At 34.1% G+C, this 25,596-nt stretch overlaps 4 protein-coding genes across 4 annotated transcripts; 3 read left to right on the plus strand and 1 right to left on the minus strand.

The window, feature by feature from the left end:
* Nucleotides 1-2,523: 2,523 nt before the first annotated feature.
* On the plus strand, nt 2,524-3,186 carry LOC130049609 (uncharacterized). The gene has a single exon (XM_056147452.1). It carries the CDS (start codon nt 2,524-2,526, stop codon nt 3,184-3,186), a length of 663 nt encoding a protein of 220 aa, XP_056003427.1.
* A 1,261-nt stretch (nt 3,187-4,447) lies between these two features.
* Nucleotides 4,448-22,556, minus strand: LOC125660689 (uncharacterized). Its single transcript, XM_048892427.2, has 3 exons — nt 21,620-22,556; nt 5,751-5,979; nt 4,448-5,468 (listed from the first exon to the last, which is right to left on the minus strand). The coding sequence occupies exons 1-3, from the start codon at nt 21,858-21,860 to the stop codon at nt 4,448-4,450; spliced, it is 1,491 nt and encodes a 496-aa protein (XP_048748384.2). The 5' UTR covers nt 21,861-22,556.
* On the plus strand, nt 17,392-21,408 carry LOC125662868 (uncharacterized). The gene is made up of 3 exons (XM_056146948.1): nt 17,392-20,423; nt 20,976-21,081; nt 21,213-21,408. The coding sequence occupies exons 1-3, from the start codon at nt 17,745-17,747 to the stop codon at nt 21,248-21,250; spliced, it is 2,823 nt and encodes a 940-aa protein (XP_056002923.1). The 5' UTR covers nt 17,392-17,744; the 3' UTR covers nt 21,251-21,408.
* An 867-nt stretch (nt 22,557-23,423) lies between the features above and the next one.
* Nucleotides 23,424-25,578, plus strand: LOC125662869 (ATP-dependent DNA helicase RecQ-like). The gene is made up of 3 exons (XM_056146949.1): nt 23,424-23,768; nt 23,944-24,103; nt 24,210-25,578. The coding sequence occupies exons 1-3, from the start codon at nt 23,456-23,458 to the stop codon at nt 25,156-25,158; spliced, it is 1,422 nt and encodes a 473-aa protein (XP_056002924.1). The 5' UTR covers nt 23,424-23,455; the 3' UTR covers nt 25,159-25,578.
* Nucleotides 25,579-25,596: the final 18 nt, after the last annotated feature.

A 25,596-nucleotide genomic window follows, 5' to 3' on the forward strand; every position in this document is an offset into this window, starting at 1 on the left:
TTGCTTCAAATTTTCAGGGTTGATGCGTTGCCATTTGAAGTTTGTACCGCCGTTTCAATTTTTGAAAAATCACTTCCGATTGGAAGTTATTCCCCTTTTATCGATTTTCAGATGACCATTTTGTCCAGATAAAAACTCAAAAACGACATAAGCTAGAGTGCTGAAATTTTCAGTGATGTTAGACGACATGTTGTAGTTGTGCACCTGGGTTTTAAAAATTTCCGGAAGTGCCTAGTATGGAAGCTCGGTAGGGGTCGAAAATGGAGTTTATAAAAGTGCCCAATTTTTTTCCACGTTTTAAATCATAACTTTTTACTCGTAAATATTTTGTTTAGACATATATAACAAAAAATGTTCAGTTTATTGAAATCTTTCGTGCCATATCAAGAAATGGGCCCATGGGCCTCATGGCTCGTCTGAACCATTGAATTTCTGTTACAATGATTAACTTTTTTCTCACGAAACGTTTGATAAGACATGTAGAATAAAAGTTGTTCAGTTTTGCAAGATCTATCTAATGATATAAAAAAAATAGGCCTCCTAGCGTCATGGCTCGCCTGAATAGTCGAATTTATATCACAATTAATAACATTAATAACTTTTTTCTCGGGAAACTTTTGACAAGACATATAGAACAAAAGTTGTTCAGTTTAGCAAGTGTTAACTAACGATGTTAAGAAATAGGCCTGCAGGTCTCATGGCTCACCTGAACAGTTGGGTTATTGTTGCAATTTATAACATTTTTGTCAAGAAACTTTTAATAAGACATCTAGAACAAAAGTTGTTCAGCTTTACAAGATCTTTCGAACAACATCATGAAAAAGGCGAACGAGCCTCATGGCTCGCCTGAACAGTTTGATTAGTGTCACAATTACTAACTTTTTTCTCGAGAATCTTTTCATAAGACATGTAGAACAAAAGTTGTTCAGTTTTGCAAGATCTTTCAAAAGATATCAAGAAAAAGGCCCACGGGCCTTATGACTCGCCTTAACAGTCTGATAAATGTCGCAATCAATAACTTATTTCTCAAGAAAATGTTGATAGGACATGTAGAACAAAATTTGTTCAGTTTTGCCAGATATATCTAGAATGATATCAAATTTAGGCCTCCGGGCGACATAACTCACCTGATCAGTCGAATTTGTATCGCAGTAAATAACATTATTAACTTTTTTCTCGAAAAAAGGCTGACCCCTTTAATTACTCTCCGATAGGGGCAGAGAGTCTTTAATTTATAACACTTAAATGATCAATATTTGTAAAACACTACCGAAACTAAATTGTACGTCTAGACAATATATTTGTATCGTTATTTATGAACGAAAATCTCAGTTAAATTCTTATCTCATCGCATCTAAAATTGGATAGAAGACCAACTCGTTGCTCGCAACGAGATCGCATCTAGTTATTATTCTTTTTCTCCGGTACTTTTTTGTCCGGTAGTGTTCTCAGAAACTACAAAAGGGATCGATATGAAACTTTTCAGGATGATAGTATAGCGTTAGTAGATGTGCATAGTGATAGTCATTTTGTCCACACGTGCATGCACGCGCGCAAACGTGCACTGCAATTTTGGTACAAAAAATGGAAAATCAGAATATTAAAGGGATCGATATGAAATCTAAATAGTATGGTAGTATATCATTTGTAGATATGAAAAATAATAGTTATTTTGTCTGCACGCGCACGCATGCGCGTGTATTACAAAATTTGTACACTAACTTTGGATACAGTCTAACTTTTTTGTTGTTCATTGAAATGGCTTGATATTCATATCATAGGTAGATATTGAGACCCTTAACTGATTTGCATGGTCAAAATTACCCATTTGCACGTGCATGCACGTGCGCTTCATTTTGATTGGATAATACTAAAACGTTTGTAACTATCTTATTTATGAAGTGAATGAGATGATATTCACAGCATACGTAGACAATATGTGTATCGACATATTGGTGTTACAAAAAAATACCAACGCACACGCGCATGCGCGTGCAACGTTTTTCAAATGTTTATTTTTAAATGACAATAACGTTTTCGTTTCTCATCAAATTCTATTGATATTAGGGGTTTAGATGTGTCTTGGTACTCCTTACAAATTGCTGTGGTTAGAATTACTGCTCAGAACGTGCATGCACGTGTGCTGAATTCTGATTGGACGATTTTAAAATCGCTATAACTTCCTTATATTTGGTGGAAACGTTAAGAAATTCATACTGTGGGTATATGATACAAATGCCTGTTGCACGGCATCAACAAAAATCATACACGTGCAACGCTTTTTTTCATTTGTTGGTACTGAAATGACCATATTGAACGTACTACATGTAATTCAAGGCTAAAATAAAATGATTTTTGCTATAGATTCACAAGGACATCACTTTTTAATTGGGGGAAGTTTGGGGAACATCTGTAACGGTCCCCATTACAATTAGAACTAGTTTGACTTTTGAATTTCTTGCTCATGCAAAAGGCATACCAAAATCAACGACTGTTGGTTATTTTTGGAAGTGGATGGATATAATGCATACCAAGCTAGACTTTTTAATTCGATGGTTAGACCGAGAGATAATTCACAGAACAATTCCAGCTGTATTCGAGGCAAAGTTTCCTCGACTGACTTCTATCATTGATTGTTTTGAGATTTTTATTGAAGCACCGAAGAACTTCCTCGCCCGTGCACAGTGTTACAGTAATTACAAGAGACATACTACCATTAAGTGTTTCATTTCGTGCAACCCACTCGGAGCAATAAACTTTTTGTCAAAATGCTGGGGTGGACGAGCATCAGACATTGAAATAGTTAGAAATTCTGGATTTATTGACTCACAGTTACATTCTCCAGGAGACCAAATTTTAGCAGACAGAGGATTTGCCCTTGCTGATGACTTTGCTGCACAGTGCAGTGCAGAGTTAATTACTCCGGCTTTCACTAAACGGAAAAAACAGCTGTTTGCTAGAGAAGTGGAAATCTCAAGGAAAGTTTCATCTGTGAGAATACACATTGAGCGGGTAATAGGATGTATGAAAAACAGATTTAGCATCCTGAAAGGTACTCTTCCTATTCGCTGTATTCAAAGCTTAAAGAATGAGAAGTTGGATGCAACCTATGCCAGCTGTGACAAAATTTTAACTGTGTGTGCTGCCCTCACCAATCTGGAACCAAGCATTGTTTTTCAAGAGTAATTCATGTGATTGTGTGACAGAGACAAGACCATTATTTTTTTCAATTTTTAATTTCTTTCATGAATAATTCAATGATTGTGACAATGGCAAAACATAATTTTTCAATCTTGAATAAATTAATTGCAACATGAATGATGATTATGAATAAATAAGAAATTCAAATAAATAGTTTAAATTAATTATGCCTTGATATTCCTTTTTCCTATCCTCTTCGTGCCCGGTGGCACATAAGGCTGATACCAGATCCCTCCATTTGTTTCTATTCATAGCCATCTTTTCTACTTCCTTCCAGGTTTTTCCCATCTTCTTTATATCACTTTCTATAGTCCTTCTCCATGTCTCTCTAGGTCTTCCTCTGCTTCTCTTTCCTTCTGCTGGAGTCCATTTAAGTGCTGTTTTCGTGATGGATTCGTTTCCTTTTCTGATGACATGGCCAATCCATCTAAACTGTCTTTGTTTAATCATTGTGATTAGATCTTTCTGCCCTGTTCTTTTATATAGATCTTTGTTTGATATTTTCCTGGGCCAGTAGATCTTGCATATTTTCCTTAGACATTTTGTGTGGAATCCGGACAGCCTTTTATTATCTTTTTGCGTTAGTCTCCAACATTCTGCACCATACAGCAAGACTGATAGGACCTTGCTCTGGTATAGTCTGATCTTTGTCTTTTCGCTGATGTTACTAGTCCTCCATATTTTATTAAGTTGGTGAAAGGAAGCTTTTGTCTTCTGTCTTGATATGAAAGTCATTAATTATAGTTATCCGAACTTTGCTTTTGGTATTTACAATATTTACATTTCAATACATGTCAATACAAATTGACACAAATGTCAATTTATCACATTGGCACGACCATTTGCTTCAACCATGAACTCACTGATTTTTCATTGACAATCGGCATTCCTTGCAATACCAAGTCTTGGTACATGGCAGGCGTTTAAGTTTCAGACAAGAAATGTGGAACCACTGGTCACATTTATCACATCCTACCATATCAGAGTTGGTGTCACTTGTTGCATTACAAATGCAAAATCTATTAGTGTTGGAAGGTTTTGTGGCACTGGGGGTAGTTCCACTCCTATTATTCTCCAGTTTCCTTGTTAGCAGTTCTGGTAGAATGTGGTATGTCCAGAAGGTCTCCAGCTTCTGCATCATTTCAGAAATGAAAGTGGGGTCACGCTCTATTCTTGTTATGACACAGTCGATAGGGGTCCATATCATAAAGTCCGCATAGTCAACATCACACACATATATCTGCAGCTACACTTGTGCAAAATACTTATGGTTTGCTTTCAATGCATATGTATCACTCAAGCAAAAGGACTTGTCCAATGAAATGACAGAGTCCAGACCTGTGTCCCTGTACTTGTATGGACACTTGATTTCAAGAACTCCTTTCCCACAACAGCTGCACTCAGTCATTCCATCTGGTGAGGCTCCTATGAATGTCTTTTCAGGATGGATACAAAGTCCTACTTTTGTCGTAGTTCCATCAATGTGGTTCATTTTTACTTCTGGTGCCAGATAAATATGGCCTGAGGGTGGTTCCTTAAGTTGTCCTTCAGCTTGATGATGAATGAAGGTGTATAACTTAAAAGCATATTCTTCATGTTCGTTTCCCCATTCTATGGCTGGCACTCTCAAGGGTCTGTTTTGTGGAACACAGATTTTCTTCACAATAGAAATCGGTGGATTCTGTCCCTTCCTGGTTATAATCTCCCCTCTCACAGATGCTGTTATCCTTCCAACACGCATATTATGCCATGTAGTGGAAAGGGATTGATTCCTGGTCACTTCCTCCACATAGTCGATACGCTCTTTCGTTACAGTAACTGCAGTTCTGGCACACAGGTCTAGAAGATTTTCCTGGCTAAGACTTGTATTGTCTTCTTTAAACAACTCATGTAGACTGGGTGGCAGTTGTTTGTTTGTATTAGGTTTAGGACCGAGTCCAATAAAGGGTTCACAATGCTCCTTGAAAGTACTGAGTCCAACGGAGTTTGTCTTTAATGCACTGAGCCCATCAAGAAATTTCATTTGGTCAGACACTGTTGATGGTTGAGGTAATGGCTTTCCTTTCTGTTGTGATGACTTCAGTTTCTCTTTGGCAGACTGTTTGTAGAAATTAATTGCTGATATTCTTGCAGCCTTGACGTTCTTTGTAAAGCACTGGTTCCACTCGCAGGGTATGTCGGTACATGTTGCCGATGTGTAACCAAGCCTCACAGCTGCCTCCATTTTAAAGCTAGTAGCTCCAATGTGAGAACATGTCTCCCCAAGTCTGAAAAATTTACTTTCTTTTACTAAATAATACTTGACATTATCATCAGATGTTGATCATATTGTCATTACAATCATAATATATTATTACAAAAAATTATGAATTCTAAATATAACATATTAAATTACTTCTATATCCTAAGGTTCCCCAAACTTGAATATTGAAACACTTATGAAAATAATTTCAAAATAAACAAAGAAACCCACATCCATTTAGACTTTATATATGTATAAAGGAGCTGTAAAGTGCATATGCCTAAGTGTTTTAGTTTTATTTACTTACCCTGCCATACAATCACAGTGAGCAGCTATCACTTGACCATCCTTTCTAACTGCAACCCAGGGGTGGTGAGGTTCCTCTGTGACCCTCCATGACGGTCTCACATCAGCTTTAAGGATGAAATTCCCACTATCTGTCTTAAGATGGTAGACTGTCTGAACCCAGCCAGACACAAAGAAAGTGTGTGCCTCTAAGGATCTGTAATTTTCCATGGCCTCGGGTGAGAAAATACCTACAAAAACAAATGATTTACGTAAGGTATATGCGAATAAAGAGAGAGAAAGAGTGACTAAAATGTTTATCTCAAAATGACTGCTGCTATTTTGACACCTTTTTGATATAGACGGATAACTCTATTCTATAGAATAGAATATAATATGATTTATTTCCAAATTAGGGCCCTCTCGAGCATACAGCATACATGATTGTTAACATTTCAATGTGCAATGTTTATTTAAAACAAGAGGCCCATGGGCCACATCGCTCACCTGAGTCATCTTGGTCCATATATATATATATTTGCATGTAAAACTTTAGTCCTTGTTATGGCCCCAACTTACCCCTGGAGGCCATAGTTTTTGCAACCTTAAATCTACACTATGTCAGAAAGCTTTCATGTAAATGTAAACTTCTTTGGCCCAATGGTTCTTGAGAAGAAGATTTTTCCTATATATTTGTATGTAAAACTTTGATCCCCTATTGTGGCCCCATCCGACCCCCGGGGGCCATGATTTTAACAATTTAAAATCTGCACTATATCAGGAAGCTTTCATATAAATCTCAGCTTTTCTGGCTCAGTGGTTCTTGAGAAGAAATTTTTTTAATGACCCTACCCTATTTTTATATTTTCTTGATTATCTCCCCTTGGAAGGTGGCCTGGCCCTTTATTTTAGCAATTTAGAATTCCCTTTACCTAAGGATGCTTTGTGCCAACTTTGGTTGAAATTGGCCCAGTGGTTTTTGAGAAGAAGTCAAAAATGTTAAAAGTTTACAGACGGACGGACGCCGGAATACGGGTGATCAGAAAAGCTCACTTGAGCTTTTAGCTTAGGTGAGCTAAAAAATTATGATAAAAAGCAAGAACAAAACAAGAGCAAAATATGCACTATTAGTATGAGCAATGCTCATACATGAGACATTTTGAACATGATAATACTTATTTCTATTACATGTAAGTACCACCGTGTATCCTAATGCAAAACAGTCAGAAATACACACAGAAAAAATAAAATAAAATATATATATATGCACATAACAACACTACATGTAATAATAGTAAAAGTAGTATAAGTACATATGAATAATACTCTACTGTGATGCAAAAGATACCACGGGACGGTGCATTGGTACTAGGTCAACATGTCATGTTTATAATGAGTGCATAGTAGTATGGGCTTAGACAATGTACATAACATGAGACATTACTTGAAGTAATATATATGTAAGTACCACCGTGTATCCTAATGCAAAACAGTCAGAAATGCACACAGAAAGAAAATAATAACAATATATGCAATGACATATAATAATAGTAAAAGGCACGTAGTACAAGTACATATGATTGACTGTAATGCAAAAGATACCACGGGACGGTGCATTGGTATCAAGTCAACATGTCATGTTTACAATGGGTGCATAATCTAATCTGTTTACATATTTTATTATATTTTTCACTACATCAAAATGTAGTGGAAACCTGCCAAGTTTGGATAGTGTTGCAAAGTTTGATCTTTTTCTATGAAGACCTAGAATAAATTTACAAAATTTCACATGGAGGTTTTAACATTTTAATTTAGAGTAAAAATCAAAATGAATTTAAGAGCTTATCTACGAGAAAACCATGCAAATATATAAACATGAAGGAAATGGTGGTCATCAATATCATTTCTAATAATTTATATCATTGGAGTATATGGTTGGAATAATTATAATTTGAGGTCAATTTATTGATAGGTCGTTTCTATTTTTAGTAACAGCGCATTCTGTATTTACACGTGGATTAGTCTTTGAACACAAGAAAAATCCTTAAATATTAGGGTTTTATTTTTTCAAAAATGCAAATCAATTCTGAAGGCTTATGAAAAGAATGGATTTTTTATGATATTTCCATGTAAACCACTTATGGAGAAATCATGTTTGACATCATAAGTGTCCATAATAGAGATTACATGGAGCCTGTAATTTGGCATTTTGCCAAACGTTTTTCATTTTGTGTTATATGGTCAATTTTGAAATAGGTGATGCTGCAAAAGTAACGCTTAAATTTCTTTAAAAGTGTATAATACTTTGATATCAAATCCTTGTCTGTAAAATATAAAAAATTGTACTTTGGACTTTTGGCCGTTCATTTGCAATTAAAATTTAAAAACTGACAAAAATGAATATTTTTAAGCATTTAAAATTATCTTTTAAAAGATAAAGATTTAAAATTTGTGATATTAGATGCATAAATTGTTTGGAAATTTAATTTTATTTATAGATTTAACATTTTCTAATAAATAAATCCCAGTAATCTACTATTTTATATGAAAAAGGGGTCTTTTAATGAAATTGACCTGTTGCTGGAATTACCTCCCCTTTGATCCACTCTTCATACGTAGAAGGTACAAAATGATAGCAATATTATGGAATGTTATGATTCCAACTTGAAATGGGATTTGAGAATTTGTACATCATGTTTATGTGATATCAGTGAAAGACATAACAGTATCTGTGAATGTAATCCAGAAATTTCTAAATATTGGCAGGGTTTAAAAAGTATCCGGTACTTCGTCCTGTTATATTGCAAACTAGTAGATCTACCAGTGCATAGGCATTTTGTCATTGAAGAATTGAAAGTGTTCTTTCCTTGATAATTCATGCATTAACCGAGAATGCTTAGATGTTATATGGAGGAAATCAAAGAAAATATGCATCTATAGTCAGTCCAGATGGAGCATGTGAGGAGCTTGTGCAGCCCCCCCCCCCCCGAATTTGCAAAATGTATTTACCATCATGATTGATGAAAAAAAAATTGTTATTAGTTTACATATATGCACTAAGTAATGAGGACAGGACAGAATAACAAAATTGTGAAATAAAAATGCATAACGTGTTCTCAATTAAGAATGTATACTGTAACAGTTTGCTCGGTATCTTTCTTCTTCAGTGCTCAATGTAACAGTAAGACATACTCAATGTTTAATCATAGGTTACGATTCAACATGCAAAAATTTACACCTTTCTCTATTTTACCAACAACAAATATATAGATATTGTAAACTGATGGTATTAGGTATATGTTTATGTTAAATGTAGTTTCTTAAAGTCATTGATGTAGGTAGAGTTTGGATCGTCACTATACTTTGTTCATCATTAGAAATTGATCGGGGAAAAAATGGGAAAATCATTTATCTGACAGGGAAACCGAAGATTATTTCGATCAGGCTCCGGGGCCATAAAACTTAGCTAGCTCACTTTTGAGATTATAAAAAAAATCTCACTTTCTAAACTCAACTTAGACCGTCTCACTTTTGGTGTGCCATAAAGCTAGTTTTAGCTCATTTAGCATTTTCTAACTTGAGACAGATACTGAGACCAAAACCATGGAAACTGAGCAGGAAATGAGTTGAATTATGGGATGTTTTGTTTACATTTTATTTTTTGCAATGCCAAGCCCACTAAATATTGCATAATGCATGGAATATTAAAAAAATCCAGTAGGCCTACAAACAAAATACTTTGTTGTTTTTTCTTTTTTATTGTTACGTCAGATTTTACGTTTTTTACCTAATTACGTGGTTTCATCTTTAATCTGATTTAAACGCTATGGCTGAAAACGATATCACCTATCGTCGTAAACGCAACAAAAGTTACACATTACTTTGTTTGTCATAAAATTGATGACATAATATTGTTTTATCTTCAAAGTTTTCCAAAACAGGAAAACAATCAATTCATGAAAAAAAATATTGTAAGGAAATAAATACCACAATAAGAAATTATTTTATAGAAAATATATGTCCCAAAACCAAAGTCAGATTGATATTATTGATTTTCATATGTGTTATGATACGATTATCCCCCCCCCCCCCTATCGCGCTGTGTTCTAATGGGGAAAAAATATAGCGATATTGAAGATACATTGTAGAAATTCAAGAGTTATTAAGATTGGATGCATTGATTTCATAGAACACTTGTTTCTCATTGAAAAACACAAAGATCCGCCTAACATAAAATATCGGAATTATTATCTACAGTAATGCTGACGTCATACTAACCTTGTAGTGCGTCATGTTCATTGTGACGCACTTAAGCACCTCATTCTCACTGTTTATTTATTTATTTCTATCAGATGATCAAGCTATCAATGTAATTTATATTATAATGCAATCATATTTCGAAATACTGTGCACTGTACATACTTTACGATGTGGATTATTCTGACGCGAAAAAATATACTGGGGTGTGGGGGTGGGGGTGGGGGTGGGGGGTTGTGTTAAGAGTTTTAATGTGCATTGTTTATTTCATTGGTAACAAGATACTAATTTTTCCGTCGTGACAAGCCCTTGCATTGGGTCATTTCAAGAAATACTTTTGGGAGGAGGGAACAATTGTGCTCCTTCTGTCTCTGCCTCATTGGACACCAAGTCAACAATTCATAAAATAAAACGTTGTCCTCTTCCTAGTCCTCTAGAGGATTGCACTTGTCCTGAAATATCTGGAACCGAGTGCTTTCCTTTTGCTATGGATGGTGTTGTACCAATTCAATTGGAGAATTGCGGAAGCCATATTGGAATTGAGAAAAAAATTACGGAGTTAGACACCTTTTTAGCGATCTAACTTTCTGAGCTCAAAAGTGAGACTAAACTAGAAATCAGAGACTGAGATGAGAAATTGTTATGACACACCAAATATGAGGCTGAGACCGAAATCTGAGACGATCTCAGATTTTGGTCTCAAAAGTGAGCTAGCTAAGTTTTATGGCCCCGGAGCCAGGTCTCTTTAGCTAAATCAGCCCCCCCCTCTACTTTTTTATGGCAATCAATTAACAATTGAAATGGAAGCTTTAACTGATGAATTAAATCCTTGGAACCCCCCCCCCCCCCCACACACACACCATTATTATCATTATCAAGGATTTTGAGCTTCGGGTTGTGTTAAAATTAATTTTTTAGGGAGGTTGGGGGGTTCTATAAAAATTTGTCACCCACCCACACCCTCCGCCCTGGTGATAAGTGTCAACTACGGGGCCTCTCCACCTATCTACAATGTGTGTGTTTAGACAGGACAGACTATACCAGTCGTGTCAGGTATAAACAGTACATTTCATTACAAATTATATTTCCAATTATTACAAGCGAACTTCTTTACTTAAGTGCGAATTCAGACGTTATTATTATCTGACTTTCATCTTCGGCAATTTATGTGATTACTGTCAGTTAGTATTTAAGCTATATGTCATTTGTACGTGTAATGGTGTTAGGAGTGGAGTGCCAATGCAAAGAATATTTCTGTATTTAGATATATTCAACATTATTGATTATTTTATGATTTTAACAAGATCATTCACTATCTAAGAGCATTTTACCATTAACCACCCTTTCCTCTCAATATAATGTTTGTAATCATTAATTTCCGGTATTGAATATGGCTGCTTCGAACTCTTTCGCGTGGATTTAGAATGTAGAATAATACACTACATGTAAGAATAAAAAACAAAAGAAAGACAATAAAAAGAACATTCACATTCCTTTTACCTCACCGGGACGACTATCCGCAGAGCTACATGTATTGTAATGACCCCAGTGTTGGCGTCGGCGCCACTTTAAGGAAACACTTTAACCTGGGTTATATCTTCTAAACCAGGGGGGGGGGGTAGGGTTTTGATATATCCCTTATTGATTCCCCATGAAGAGACCTTTGATGTGGTACCAAGACTTTCGACCTTGTGACCTTAACCTATTTTTAAAAAAAACAACTTCAACCTGGGCTATGTCTTTTGAACCAATAGGGATAAGGCTTTGACATTTTACATATATAGATGTCTCATGAAGAGACCTTTGTTTTGGTTTGACCTAACGACCTTTGCCTTGAACTTTGACTTACTGTTCAAAACCTTTATCTTGGTTATATCTTTTGAACCAAGAGTGATAGATCTTTGATGTTTCAAACATAGATGTCATTTCTTTTGTTACCAGAACTGTCAACGTCGACCTTGGACTTCACCCTATTTTTCAAAAACTTTTAACCTTTTGAACAAACGGTTAGGTACAGTCATCTGACAACTCTTGTTTATATGTACATATTAAGCATGTTATTTAATTGTTTAAGGGTTGCTGGTCAAATTTTTTTCTGGGTACTTCATTTGTTAAAGTTTGATGACATCTAAAAATTTCTGACCACAAAGTACTTTTTATCTAATATATTGTACCAGACAACTTCATTTGACGTGTTAACTGTCCCGAGGAAAAGATAAAGATTTGGGGTATTATACTCTGGATATTTATTAAGTTTTGTCTTCATACAAGTTTTATCTTTGAACTTAAACCACGTCAGTCTTTAAATTGGTCTAAATGTTACAATGGCAAAAATTTTATTTGTTTTAGAATATCAACATTGTGACTCTCATACAACTTTTCAAAAGTTACATTGCTGTCTGGCTTAGTTTTTGCGATTGAGTTTGATATTTTCAGAATGTTTTCAATAACCAGTTAGATTTAAAAAAAAAAATAGATTTATCCTTATTGTATCCATAGGGAAAAGCAAATCTATGAAGAAATATGATCCAATTGCTTGTGGTATATTTAAGTCTCTGTATGACCACAATGTAAACTAGTCATTTGTACTAATCGTGCTATCCTGTCTAAATAAAGAATTTATTATATATAGCATAATATAAATTGGCATGAAATTTGTTTTTTAAAAATTGCATTTTAAAAGTACACAAATATCAATTTTGTTAAATTACAACTATTCATAAGATGCATATTATTTTTTTAAAAACGTTATTTTTTCAAATTTTGAACGAGGACCCATAGCAACAAAAAATTATTGATATATACTTCTGGTCATCTGATGTGAAATCATAAAATTATATAAGACTTAATCAGATCACAAGGACCATGCATGGCAAACAGGTTTAGGTGGCTACCAGAATAAAAAGCAAGAAAAAATGCCCAACTTGAAGTATTGATATATTTACTATAATCGAGAGTCCAAAGACAGATTTTTGATATATCGTAAATATACTTCTTTTCTATAAGATGGAAGTAATTTTGAATAAATCAAAGCGTTACTTTTTGACAACTAGTTGATTCAAAAATTATCATTTTCTGCAATTTATCAAAATCTGGAATCGTGCCAAATTTGTGACCTTTGTGCACTTAAACGGAAGTAAAATTTTAGAGTCCCACTAAACAATATGAATATGTATATCCAGTTGTTTTACAAACTGTGTCAATTATTAAAAATCCATTTTTAATAACCTGTTAGAATTTTTAAATAGAAAGGTTAAAATATACATAATTTTAACCTTTTGTCAGAACAAAAGTGCTATTTTTAGTAACATGGCTGCAAATTCCTATCCAATGACTAAACCCCCGAAAAAAATATGCCAAAGTATTTGATATTGATGTACTTTATTACACTCAAAATATGTTGTTGATCCGACAACCTTGCTTCCATCACATTTTGCATGGTTTTCTCGTAGACAAGCTATTAAACTACTTAAGGATGCTTATCTATGTAGTAAATCTTTACATTTCAACAACAAACTGTCATGGTACTCACTAGTAGAACAAGAGGCCCATGGGCCGCATCGCTCACCTGAGTCACCTTGGTCCATATCAGAAGATTTTCCATATCTATTTGCATGTAAAACCGTAGTCCCTATTATGGCCCCAAACCTTCCCCTGGAGGCCATGGTTTTTGCAAACTTGAATCTACACTATGTCAGAAAGCTTTCATGTAAATGTGAACTTCTTTGGCCCAATGGTTCTTGAGAAGAAGATTTTTAAAGATTTTCCCTATATATTTGTATGTAAAACTTTGATCCCCTATTGTGGCCCCATCCTACCCCAGGGGGGGGGGGGCATGATTTTAACAAACCTGAATCTGCACTATATCAGAAAGCTTTCATATAAATCTCAGCTTTTCTGGCTTAGTGGTTCTGGGAAGAAGATTTTTAAAGAATTTTCCTATATATTTGTATGTAAAACTTTGACCCCCTATTGTGGCCCCATCTGACCCCCGGGGGCCATGATCTTAGCAATTTATAATCTGCACTATATCAGGAAGCTTTCATATAAACCTCAGCTTTTCTGGCTCAGTGGTTCTTGAGAAGAAGATTTTAAAAGATTTTTCCTATAAATTTGTATGTAAAACTTTGAGGCCCCCTTGAGGCCCCATCCAATCCCCGGGGTCCATGATTTTAACAATTTAGAATCTGTACTATATCAGGAAGCTTTCATATAAATCTCAGCTTTTCTGGCTCAGTCGTTCTTGGGAAGAAGATTTTTAAAGATTTTCCCTATATATTTGTATGTATAATTTTGATCCCCTATTTTGACCCCATCCGACCCCCGGGGGCCATTATTTTAACAATTTAGAATGTGCACTATATCAGAAAGCTTTCATATAAATCTCAGCTTTTCTGGCTCAGTGGTTTTTGAGAAGAAGATTTTTAAAGATTTCCCTATATATTTGTATGTAAAACTTTGATCCCCTATTGTGGCCCCATCCGACTCCCGGGGGCCATGATTTTAACAATTTAGAATCTGCATTATATAAGAAAGCTTTCATATAAATCTCAGCTTTTCTGTCTCAGTGGTTCTTGAGAAGAAGATTTTTAAAGATTTTCCCTATATATTTGTATGTAAAACTTTGATCCCCTATTGTGGCCCCATCTGACCCCCGGGGGTCATGATTTTAACAATTTAGAATCTGCATTATAGAAGGAAGCTTTCATATAAATTTCATCTTTTCTGGCCCAGTGGTTCTTGAGAAGATTTTTTAATGACCCTACCCTATTTTTACCTTTTCTTGATTATCTCCCCTTGGAAGGTGGCCTGGCCCTTTATTTTAACAATTTAGAATTCCCTTTACCTAAGGATGTTTTGTGCCAACTTTGGTTGAAATTGGCCCAGTGGTTGTTAAGAAGAAGTTGAAAATGTGAAAAGTTTACAGACGGACAGACGGACAGACGCCGGAATTCGGGTGATCAGAAAAGCTCACTTGAGCTTTCAGCTCAGGTGAGTTAAAAAGCTTTAGAATATGTTAAAATTGGATATCCGTTAAGAGATTTTAGTCAGTATAGATTTAAGAAAATTGTAAAAAAAATTACTCTGTGATAAATACACTGAAACCTGGTACAATAATCGAAATAAATTAATTGATGGGAAACTTATTTTAAACTTAAGGAGCTCTATGGTTTTGAGAACTATCTTAATAAAATTAAAAATTTTGATATTAGAAGATCTATTTGTAAGTTACGGATATCAGCTCATAAATTATTCATTGAAGTTGGTAGATATTTTGGAATTACTAGGAATGAATGAATATGTAACAAATGCAACTCCGTTTCATTAGGTGATGAGATTCATTTTTTGATTAAATGTGAAAAGTTTGCTGATGAAAGAAAATCTTTTTGTGGTGCTATAGAAAAAAGAGTTAATTTTTTTTTTTACCAAACTCAATGATGAACAAAAATTCATTTACATACTATGTATGTTCTGAAGAACCATCCATTCTAAATATGACTGGAAAATTTATTTTGAACAATATATGACACTGTATTTGTATATAACTATGTGTTATGTAATCACTTCTTTCTTTACTTGTATATGTACATCATTTGTATGTATTTTCATGTTGCCCCTTGAGGGCCCTAAATTGGAAAATAAAATATGTTCTAAGGAGATATCATTGTGATTGAAAAAAGGAGGGCGATTAAAAATTCCCCAAATCTCACTGCCATAGAGTAAAATTGGCTTGATTGTGTGATCAAAGACATGAAGGGATGTTTTCATGCTAGGTTGTAATGATAAAAAATATTCATGTATTTTGAAATATGCTTTTAATGCCTTTTTGTACACATCCTCTTGAGCATTAGAAAAATTCCCAGCTGTATATTGAAATATATTCCCAAATATCTTTAAGTCGCGCCATTGAGCTAGCACGTGACCTGTGTGCATGCACTGCAGGTAATAGCTATTCCACCTAACGCCATTTAAAGCTAAAAATAGTATCAACGGGAAGGCACCCGTTGGCCATATTGACAACGATATCGTGCGTTTCGACAAGTCGAGCTGGAATATTTGTTGTATGTACCATTTATCATATATGACAATGCACTGATCTCTGTTATATTGTTTCTAAGAACGTGTATGGCATTTCAGTGTTTAAATGATATAAATCAACTTATGCAACACGCATATTAAAGGAAATTATGTTGGATGATAGGGTGGTAGGTCATCTATTAGATGTATGTATTTTTACATTTTTCAAACTGAAAACAGTGCATTAATCATAATTAATTACTTGTAATTAATTTGCATTATGCCTATGTTGATAATTGTTGGTGTTGAAGAAATGAAAAGTGTTGCACTTTTTGTCACGATGTTTAATTTGTAATAAGAATGTGTTATACAGTCATGCTACTTAGAAAAATTACATGCCCTTGCTTATAATCTGTTTCTAAAAAGAGTCAATCATAATGAAAATGATTTACAGTTATAACTGATATGAAATATGATATTACTGAATGTTCCCTTCATGATAACACCCCTGGTGTGTAAAACAGTGTATACTGAATAATACCAAGGTCTTATCCAGCTCTTACAGGGGCATGGGAAATTTCAAATTTTAGTTTTCCATATTGATTGTTTAGAATACTTAACTAAGGTATTTATATATGGTCAGCAAAACTTTGAATGTCAGTTGTGGAGGTACATGTAAACAAGGCTTGTGATATGTTGTTTACAAAGGTTAAATACTAGGAAAAGTTTTGGTTAACACAGATTTTGTTCAATTTACAAGTAAATTCCAAACACAATAGAATAGTTTCTAGTGATTAATACATCTTATTTTGTTTTAAACATAATATTTGTATTAAGCAATCTATATTTGTAAATAAAAACATGGCACAGGCCTTGTTTATTTACATATATCTAAAACAAAGAGTTGTGAGTGATATTTCTCACTTGTGTGTCCAGGGGTCCGTGTTTGCCCAACTATCTATTTTGTATTGCTTGTAGGAGTTATGAGATTGATCACTGTTCGTTATCTTCACCTTGCAACATAACAAATCATATTCAAATTCTGGTTGACCATTTGAGATACTTTAGTAAAGCATTGTAAACATTAGAAATGGAAAAATAAAATTTTCATCTTAAACCGTGTCCATGCCCCTGTAAGGTAGCTCATTACAGTATATTTTATATCATATAAAATGATTGTGCAGTTTTGTTCAGTTCATTTTGGTCATATGTTTGCCATACTCATGGATAAATATACCGAACCTGTGTCAGAGTGGAAAATATTGTGGGAGTTATGTCCCTTCTTAGCATTGAATTTAATTGAATTGTTGCACACATGAAATGAATTGAAGATATCTACAAATAATTAAAGATATCTTCAATTATTTGAGTTTTTGTTCATTTGGTGCTCCATAGTGCAACACATTAGGTCCAATGTATAACATATTATGATTTATTTATTTTAGATAAAATATTTACAGCAAAGTTTGCAGAGAAGGCATACAATTGACAAGACTCTGACATTGTGAAAGATTTTACCAAATAAGGTAAATATAACTATTTTAAAGTATCATACATTGTATGTTATATGTCGGTCATTTATGTGTATATCTGTATCTTCATGTGTACTATGTGTGTAAATGTTTTGTATTTGTGTACATGTGCAATTGTCTTCATGTGCATTGTAATTTTCTTTTATCACAGCATATGGTAAAATCTAACATCACGTTTCTTGTCACAGTTGATAATAAAAATTACAGCTATGTCTTTGACATATTCGGATGTATATAAAATATTTAAAAAACATGAGGGCACCTCCAATTATATCAGGACTATACAAAGAAACATTTGTAACACCCTAAATGTTGAAACTAAACATATGTGTCGCATAAGCTTACTTAGGAAGATACAGAAAATTGTAAGGGAGTCTGATAAATTAAAGAAATATGCAAATAAGGAAAGACTCAGAGAATACGAAAGAAAAGTGTTTGAACTACCAAAATCAAAGTCAACAAAGAAAGACGCTGGATCTCCCATGGATTTTACTCCATCAACAACTACATCTGTAACATCACCCACAAAACTGACTTCATCTGCCACTGTGTCGTCAGCCTTGGAATCGTGTTCACCCATCAACAACTGTACATCTTTGAAGCTTGAAACATCACAGAATATAACCATCAAACATTTACAAAGAGAAAACAAAATGCTGAGAGATAGAATTAAGAACATCAAAATTAGAAATACAAATAGAAAAATGAAAAGATATTCAGAAAAAATAAAGAAATTGCAAGACAAGGTTGATTTTTTGGTTAAACAGAAAGAGACAAAAGACAAATCTGTACAGTGCAATACTCTCCAATCCTACATTCAAGATTTGAAAGCAGATATAGATGATTTATTATCTGAAAAAGAAAATTGTATATCTGATGAAAATGTTATTACTGTGAATAAAAATGTTGATTTTAAAGACTGTACAAAGGGTAAGCCCTACAATTTTAAATTGCGAAATCTTTATTATATTTTTCGTAGCAGAAATATTGGGTTGCAACATATTTCACCTATTATAGAAGCAGTTTTAGAAATTTTTAATATTCATGTTCAGAATCTTCCATGTAAAAGTACAGCAGCAGTTTTAACAAGTGAAATGGGTGTTGTTGCTAGAAATCATGTTAATGAAGAACTTTGTAAATCTGAAAATACCACAATGCATAGAGATGCAACAACAAAAAAAGGGAGACATTTTTATGGTGTACAATTTAACACAGGGGAAAAACTTTTTACTGCAGGTGTGAGAGAGGTGTGTGATGGTAAGGGAGAAACGTATGTGAGTGCTGTGAAAGAGATTTTATCTGACATTGGAAATGGGGACAATATTTTAAACACAGTTTCATGTTTTATGACTGATAGAAGTGTTACTGAGCAGAAAGTTAATAATATTTTATCCAAAGAAGTTTCACATGATGTTCATTCTTTTAAATGTGCCATGCATCCACTTTTACAATTTTCTGATGTTTGTGTGCAAGAAATTTTTAATATAGAAAAAGAACTTGATGTAAAATTTGATGGTTATACAAGTTCATGTAAAGAGCCATTTACAATGTTTGTTTTAAGGTGTGTTTCGAAATTATTTTTTAAAGATGGGACTGGTGATCCAAATATCTCCAGTGTTTTTATGAAAAGTCATGGTGTTGACAGAATCCCTCTCATGAATTTTAGAGGGAACAGATTCAATTTGTCTTTTTACAATGCTGCTGGTACTTTTTTTATGCACAAACTTGTTTTACAATATCTTATGGCTTTGAAAAGTTCATATACTTTTATTCAGAATTTTATTGTTTTATCTTTGCAAAACAAGGTTATTTTAACAATTCTAAAAGCTCTTGGAATTTTGTGTAAAATTATTACAGAACCATATTTGGTAAAAGTTTCAGAAAGTGGGGATATTTTAAAGATGGACACTGTCTTTCAGAGACTTTTATTCCTTTTAAACTCATTTTATGAAAATCCTTCTCTTGCAATGAATCATGAATTAAGATTTTTTTATGGGCCACTCTTTAATGATGAGACTGCAGAATTTTTATTTGAAATGTCTTTTAATGATGATCTTACATGTGTATTTTTGAAAAAGTTTTCTTGTGTTTTAAAGGACAAAGTACAGAAACTGTTTAGTGAATTTTTGACAGGTGGGAAGTATTTTAATGTAAATTGTGAAGTTTTAAAAGAATGTTTGTCCTGTACTTCAAACAATATATCTGTGGAAAGAATAATGGGCCAATTAGATTTTAAATTACATGTTGCACCCAATTCAAATGTAAATAATATGGAGAGTCAAATTATTTTTAATGGAAATAAAACTAATGAGTGGCTAGCTGAAAAAAATGAAAGCGAGAAGAAATGTATCATTGACAGTTCAAGGAAAGAAAATAGAAAATCTATGGAACTAGAAAAGAAGAGAAAAGAACAATTATTCAAAAAGCATTTATATTTATTAAAACAAAGAGAGGAGAAAACAAGGAGGAAGAAGGACAAACGGACTAAAGAACTAGATAAAGCGATTGAAAACTTGCAAACATATGGATTATGGGAAAATGAAGACACCATCAACAAAGAATTGGAAAAACTGAAGACAAAGAAAGAAAAACTGTGTGCATTAAAAACTCAAATCAATATATACAAGAAAATTTTTAATATAAGCAAAGATCATAAACATTTATTAAATTTCTCTTCTAAAGGAAAGACCTTTGATTTTATCAAGTTGAAAGACAATCTTTTAATGCTTTTAAATATAAGGAAGTCAGAAGTGGATGTATGTGATGGAAACCAAGTGACCTCAAAAGAACTAATTAATAAAGAAATAATTCTTACATGGATGGATGACAATGGTGAAAACATTGAATGGGAAGGAAAGATTTTAAGTTTCCACAATGGAGTGTTTAAAGTAATTAGTACAAAAATTGTTGAAAGGTTCCATTTAATACACCTTTCATACACTATCATAATTTACTTAAATCAAAGCTGCATCACCTCACATAATACTTTTAGTTTTCATTTTGAAAACAGTTTAATGTATATGTATAACATAAGTACATATATATTTAACCTGATCCATAGCATCTTTTAATATTCATTTCTCTTAAACATATTTGTTCCATTGATGACATGGTGTATGGCTTTCATTTTTAGTAAATGTACCATGTATCATAAATACTTGCAAACCACCATATCATCATGGACGTATTTGATATTAATATCAATTTTTTTTTACTGCAAGTGTACTACGTTTGTATGCATGCATTGTTTTGTTTCTTTAAATATTTCCAGTATGTTAATCTTTAGTACAATATAACTTTTATTTTTATCAAATTTTATCATTATTTATCATTTAAAATCTCCAATAATTGTAAAAATAATTCATTTTTAAAGGATATGATTTTATCTTCAGAATTATCCAAGATAAGAACACATACTTATATTCACATCTCTGCTTTAGGTGCTGTATTGGGATGATAAAGAGAGGAAGGAGAGCAGCGTCTTTGAGTTGACAGAAAGAGAGCTCAATACAGACAGAAAAGACGGGACTTTGTTCATCATAGGAGGTAATGCACTGGCAGTATCAGTGAAATAATTTTATTATACTTGTTACCTGGGGTAAGATTTTATTTTAGACAGTCAATTCATATATGTATAATAAAAAATAATCGAAAGATTTAAAATATTTTTCATTTAGAATCAACAAAATTGGACCATTCCTACACTGCTGCATGACCATCTATTGAAAAGGACTATACAGTAAGGACAGGTAACTCTTTGCTCCTTAATCTGAGTATATTAGTTTCAAAACAAAATTGAGATATCTCTCTTTGATCCCAAACCTGCTTAGAAACGTTCATAATAAGTAATGATTTGCATATTTACTCAGCAATGACCAATGAAAATTCAGTTATTTTTAACTAAGTTTAGCTATTCTTCAATAGAAACGAGTGGGTTTTACACACAATTTTTTGTTTTAAATTTCAGGTGGAATAGCTACAGGTAACTCAGCCATAATTTAACATCTTTACGAACAATTTTCCTTATCGCTAAAGTTAAAAAAAAATTGCAGCAAAAATTATTAATTTTTAAATAAACACTTACGTGGAGATTTGATGAGATAGTGATAAACATCTTTATACGTAGTGGGCGGCCATTGTTTTGGATCGTTGCACCACCTGTCCGCGGGCTCCTTGTAGGGACACTGCGTAATACCTGTTGTCTCCAGCTTTCGTTTGTATCTCAATTTGGCCTCAGGTGGCAAGTTTTCTTGGTACTGATACATTGTAAAAATAATATTCACAAACAATGGTAAAAAGGTCAGAAATAAACACGAACAGACCATTTAACAGGCAATTGTTGTTTTGACGCTAGCGATTACCCGGCCTTTACCCCAACTGTCATGGCGGCTGTTTTTATTTCGGACTGTGACGTCACACCGACTTAGAGAATGGGTGCGTTCACAATTCTCCCATTGGTTGATATTGGTGGTGCAATTTACCATTGGCAAAACATTGGTACTAATGTTTACCATTGGTAACATTTATTGGTTACCAATTCTGCAGGCCAACCACATTCACGGTAGAATTACCAACGCGAGTTTTCGTTTATTAGAGTCACCGACAAGATGGCGGCGGGAATCGTTCCTGATAGTATTTGGCATAATTTTAACTAGTGCAGATCCTGTTCTTTTCATGGATTTGTGAAAAGAACTTTTTGAGACATTAAATCGGTCTGACATGGATTTTATACTCTCAAGGTTACCTGCAATGATAACGTTTAAGTCTATAATGCTAATACTTCTGAAACCCGGTAATAGGACATTTTACTTCATAAAACAAGCAAGTTTAATTTTACATGTTACAAATATTTGCAAGCAAATGAGAATTCCTCTAATTTTACATACCCATGAACCATAAAAACATTAGAACATCTTTTTCAACATTTGGAATTGGTCCAGTTGTTTGAATATATTCAGGTAGTGGTAGCAAATACAAGCATGTTACCTGGTAGGTACCTCTTGACATTCGAAAGTAACTTTTACTGTGGAATAGTAACCTCAACATAGTGTTGCATACGTGGTACAAATGATCGCTTTTTTAGCAAATGAATATCACCTGATGACACGTGATCATGTCCATGAGATTAGTTTCATTTTGTTTCAGCAGTGCAACAAATATTCTTGTTAGGTTTGTCATTTCTGAAAATAGCGGAAAACTAAACATTTGGCGTTGGTAACCATTGACTATCAATGGTGACCATTAATGACCAGTGGTACCAATGGTCAACATTGGCAACCATTGGCTGTTATTTTGTCTTTGGTTTTCGAATTTGTCGTTCACTATTTTAAGGCAACCAAGTGCACCATTGTTTAACATTGGTACCAAAGACAACCAATGGCAAAATCGATATTTGTACCAATGGAAGAATTGTGAACGCACCCAATATAGATATTGATTTTGTTAGAAAACCTAGCTGGCCCATTCGGTAGATTCTGGTACTCTACTGTAATGTTAGATGGAATAGACCGAGGTGATCCGAAAACCAATCTGATTAAAATAAGATCTTTGATCCGCTCCGTTATTGTTATATCGCTACACAAATAAGATCTTTGATCCGCTCCGTTATTGTTATGTCGCTACACAAAGATCTGGCCTGCGTTCAAGATCGTAGCGACTAGCCTAGCTGCTAGGCTAGATATCTAGGTATTTTGAACGCACTGTATGAATTAACGCTTGTTATCCCTACGTAGGGTTAGTCTAGCACATCGTTCAAGATCGTAGCGCTACCGAGCCCTACGTAGCTGCTACGATCTTGAACGCAGCCCTGAAGACATCCCGTGTGGGGTCACGTCGGTGTCAACTTTGGTAACCTGGGGTCGACCAATGAAATGCTTCTGCTTCAACCAATCGCGGGCTATTCTTACAAAATGCATTCGGTATGAAAGGAAAAATGGCCGACATTAAAGTAATCGATGCAGCTTTAGAGAAAAGTTTACCACGTTTCGGTGTTAGTGCTTTAAAGAAAGAACAACGGAGCATATTGGATGCCATGATTGAAGGCAAAGACTGTATGGCCATTTTGCCAACTGGTTTTGGCAAATCGCTGCCTTTTCAAGTCTACATTCCACTTATGCGCGAGATGAACCCCGGATTTAGTGCTGTGATATTAGTCTGCTGTCCTTTAGTTGCACTAATGCAGGACCAGGTGAAGAAAATATCAGCTGTACCGGGTATATCGGCAGCGTACAAAGGTAAAGGGCTTTATGTAATCCATGATACAAGTTTTGTTCACTGATGTGCTGAGTGTCGGATCGACAAATATTTGCACGGGGTGTCGACATAATCTGAGCAAACTTTGGTATATAGTATTATAATAAATAGGATACCAGCCATTTACAGGGTATTCTTTAAAAAATATTTTTACAGGTTTAAGTGAAGAAAGTGACAGGCAGATACTCAGTGGGGAAATAGATGTCATCTATGCATCTCCAGAATCTTTGATAAGTAATGCAGTTTGGAGAGAAGATATGAAGAAATTGAATGTACAAAACATAGTCATTGATGAATTTCATACGATTGCAACATGGTAAATTTTTCATTTACTTATTGTACATATATCATTATTCCAACAAACTATTCCTCATGTTTTGATCACAACCACTGACCTGGTTATTGTTTATTTTTTTATGTAGGGGTGAAGACCGAATGGGTTTAAAGAAACAAGCATTTAGGAAGTGGTTTTCGCATATGGGAGAATTAAGATCTTTATTTCCAAAAGCCAGTGTTATCGCACTAAGTGCAACATCTACAGTAAAAATTCAGAAAAGAGTTTCAAAACAGTTGTCTTTTGGACCAAACACAGTAGAAATTGTTATGTCTCCAAATAAAGCTAACATAAAATACTCAATATCCAAAGTATCCAGTGATCTTGAAATGGCAATGTCCTGGCTTGTGGATGGAATTCAGCATTTGCAGAGTGACTTTCCCAAAACATTATTGTACTGTTCTAGCATTAATGATGTTTCAAAACTTTACACTTATCTCATTAAGGAGTTGGATGGCACAAGTCCTCTTATTGAAATGTTTCACTCAGAAACACCCATTGGCAAAAAAACTGAAATTGTCAATTGCTTAAATGACCAGAATAACACTTCAAAAATCAGATTAGTGATTTGTACTACTGCATTAGGGATGGGTATTGATGTGTCCCATTGCAACAGTGTAATTCTGTTCGGAATACCCGAAAATATTGTAGACTTAGTGCAAGAAATAGGGCGCATTGGAAGAGATGGGGAGTCATCAATTGCCCTTATTTTGTTTAACGCCTATCATCTGCGTAGACTTGACAAATCCATGAAAGATATCCTACGTTCACCTACTTGTAGACGAATAAACATTATGAAACAATTTTTGAGTGAATCCAATTTAAGTGAACTTGAACAGGACGTTAAAAAGCATACATGCTGCGATGTGTGCCACAAACTTTGTAGTTGTGGCAATTGTGAATATCTTTCCTTGGAGAGACTTTTTGAACAGAGTGTCATTTCCAACTCAGACAGTAATGAGGCTGAAGATTCTTTTGGAAGTTCAGATAATGACTTCTTAGATGGCACACTCGACTTAAATTCATGTTATGTCTGACTTTTCAATGACTTCTCATAAAAAACTGATGGGGGTGGGGGAATAAAAAACCCATCAAAATTAATAGTATTGCTTTTCCTTTCCAGTGGTCAAGGTAAAATTTGTTCTATTACATGCTTGAAAGGGGCGAGATATAAAAGGTCATGTCGGATAAAAAGCTATATTCAAAGGGGAGGCTCTGTTTTCAGGATCTATGAGAAAGATTGAACATGTTCAGTCTATGTCATTAGAGTTGTACTAAGTAGGTTAATTGCTTTTTAATTCATTGTACCTATACTTAAGAATTGAGTTAAATCATTATTTTCAAAGGGTTGTAATGTCTTGAAGAAAAGTACTAGGTATTTGATTGGGGTGGGGGTGTATATGTCAGACATTGAACTTTTAATCTCGCCCTTAATCTTTAAAATGTTTCTTCGATCGACATGTCAATAAATTTAA

The sequence above is a fragment of the Ostrea edulis genome, chromosome 8 (genome assembly GCF_947568905.1).
Source record: "Ostrea edulis chromosome 8, xbOstEdul1.1, whole genome shotgun sequence".
Taxonomy (NCBI): domain Eukaryota; kingdom Metazoa; phylum Mollusca; class Bivalvia; order Ostreida; family Ostreidae; genus Ostrea; species Ostrea edulis.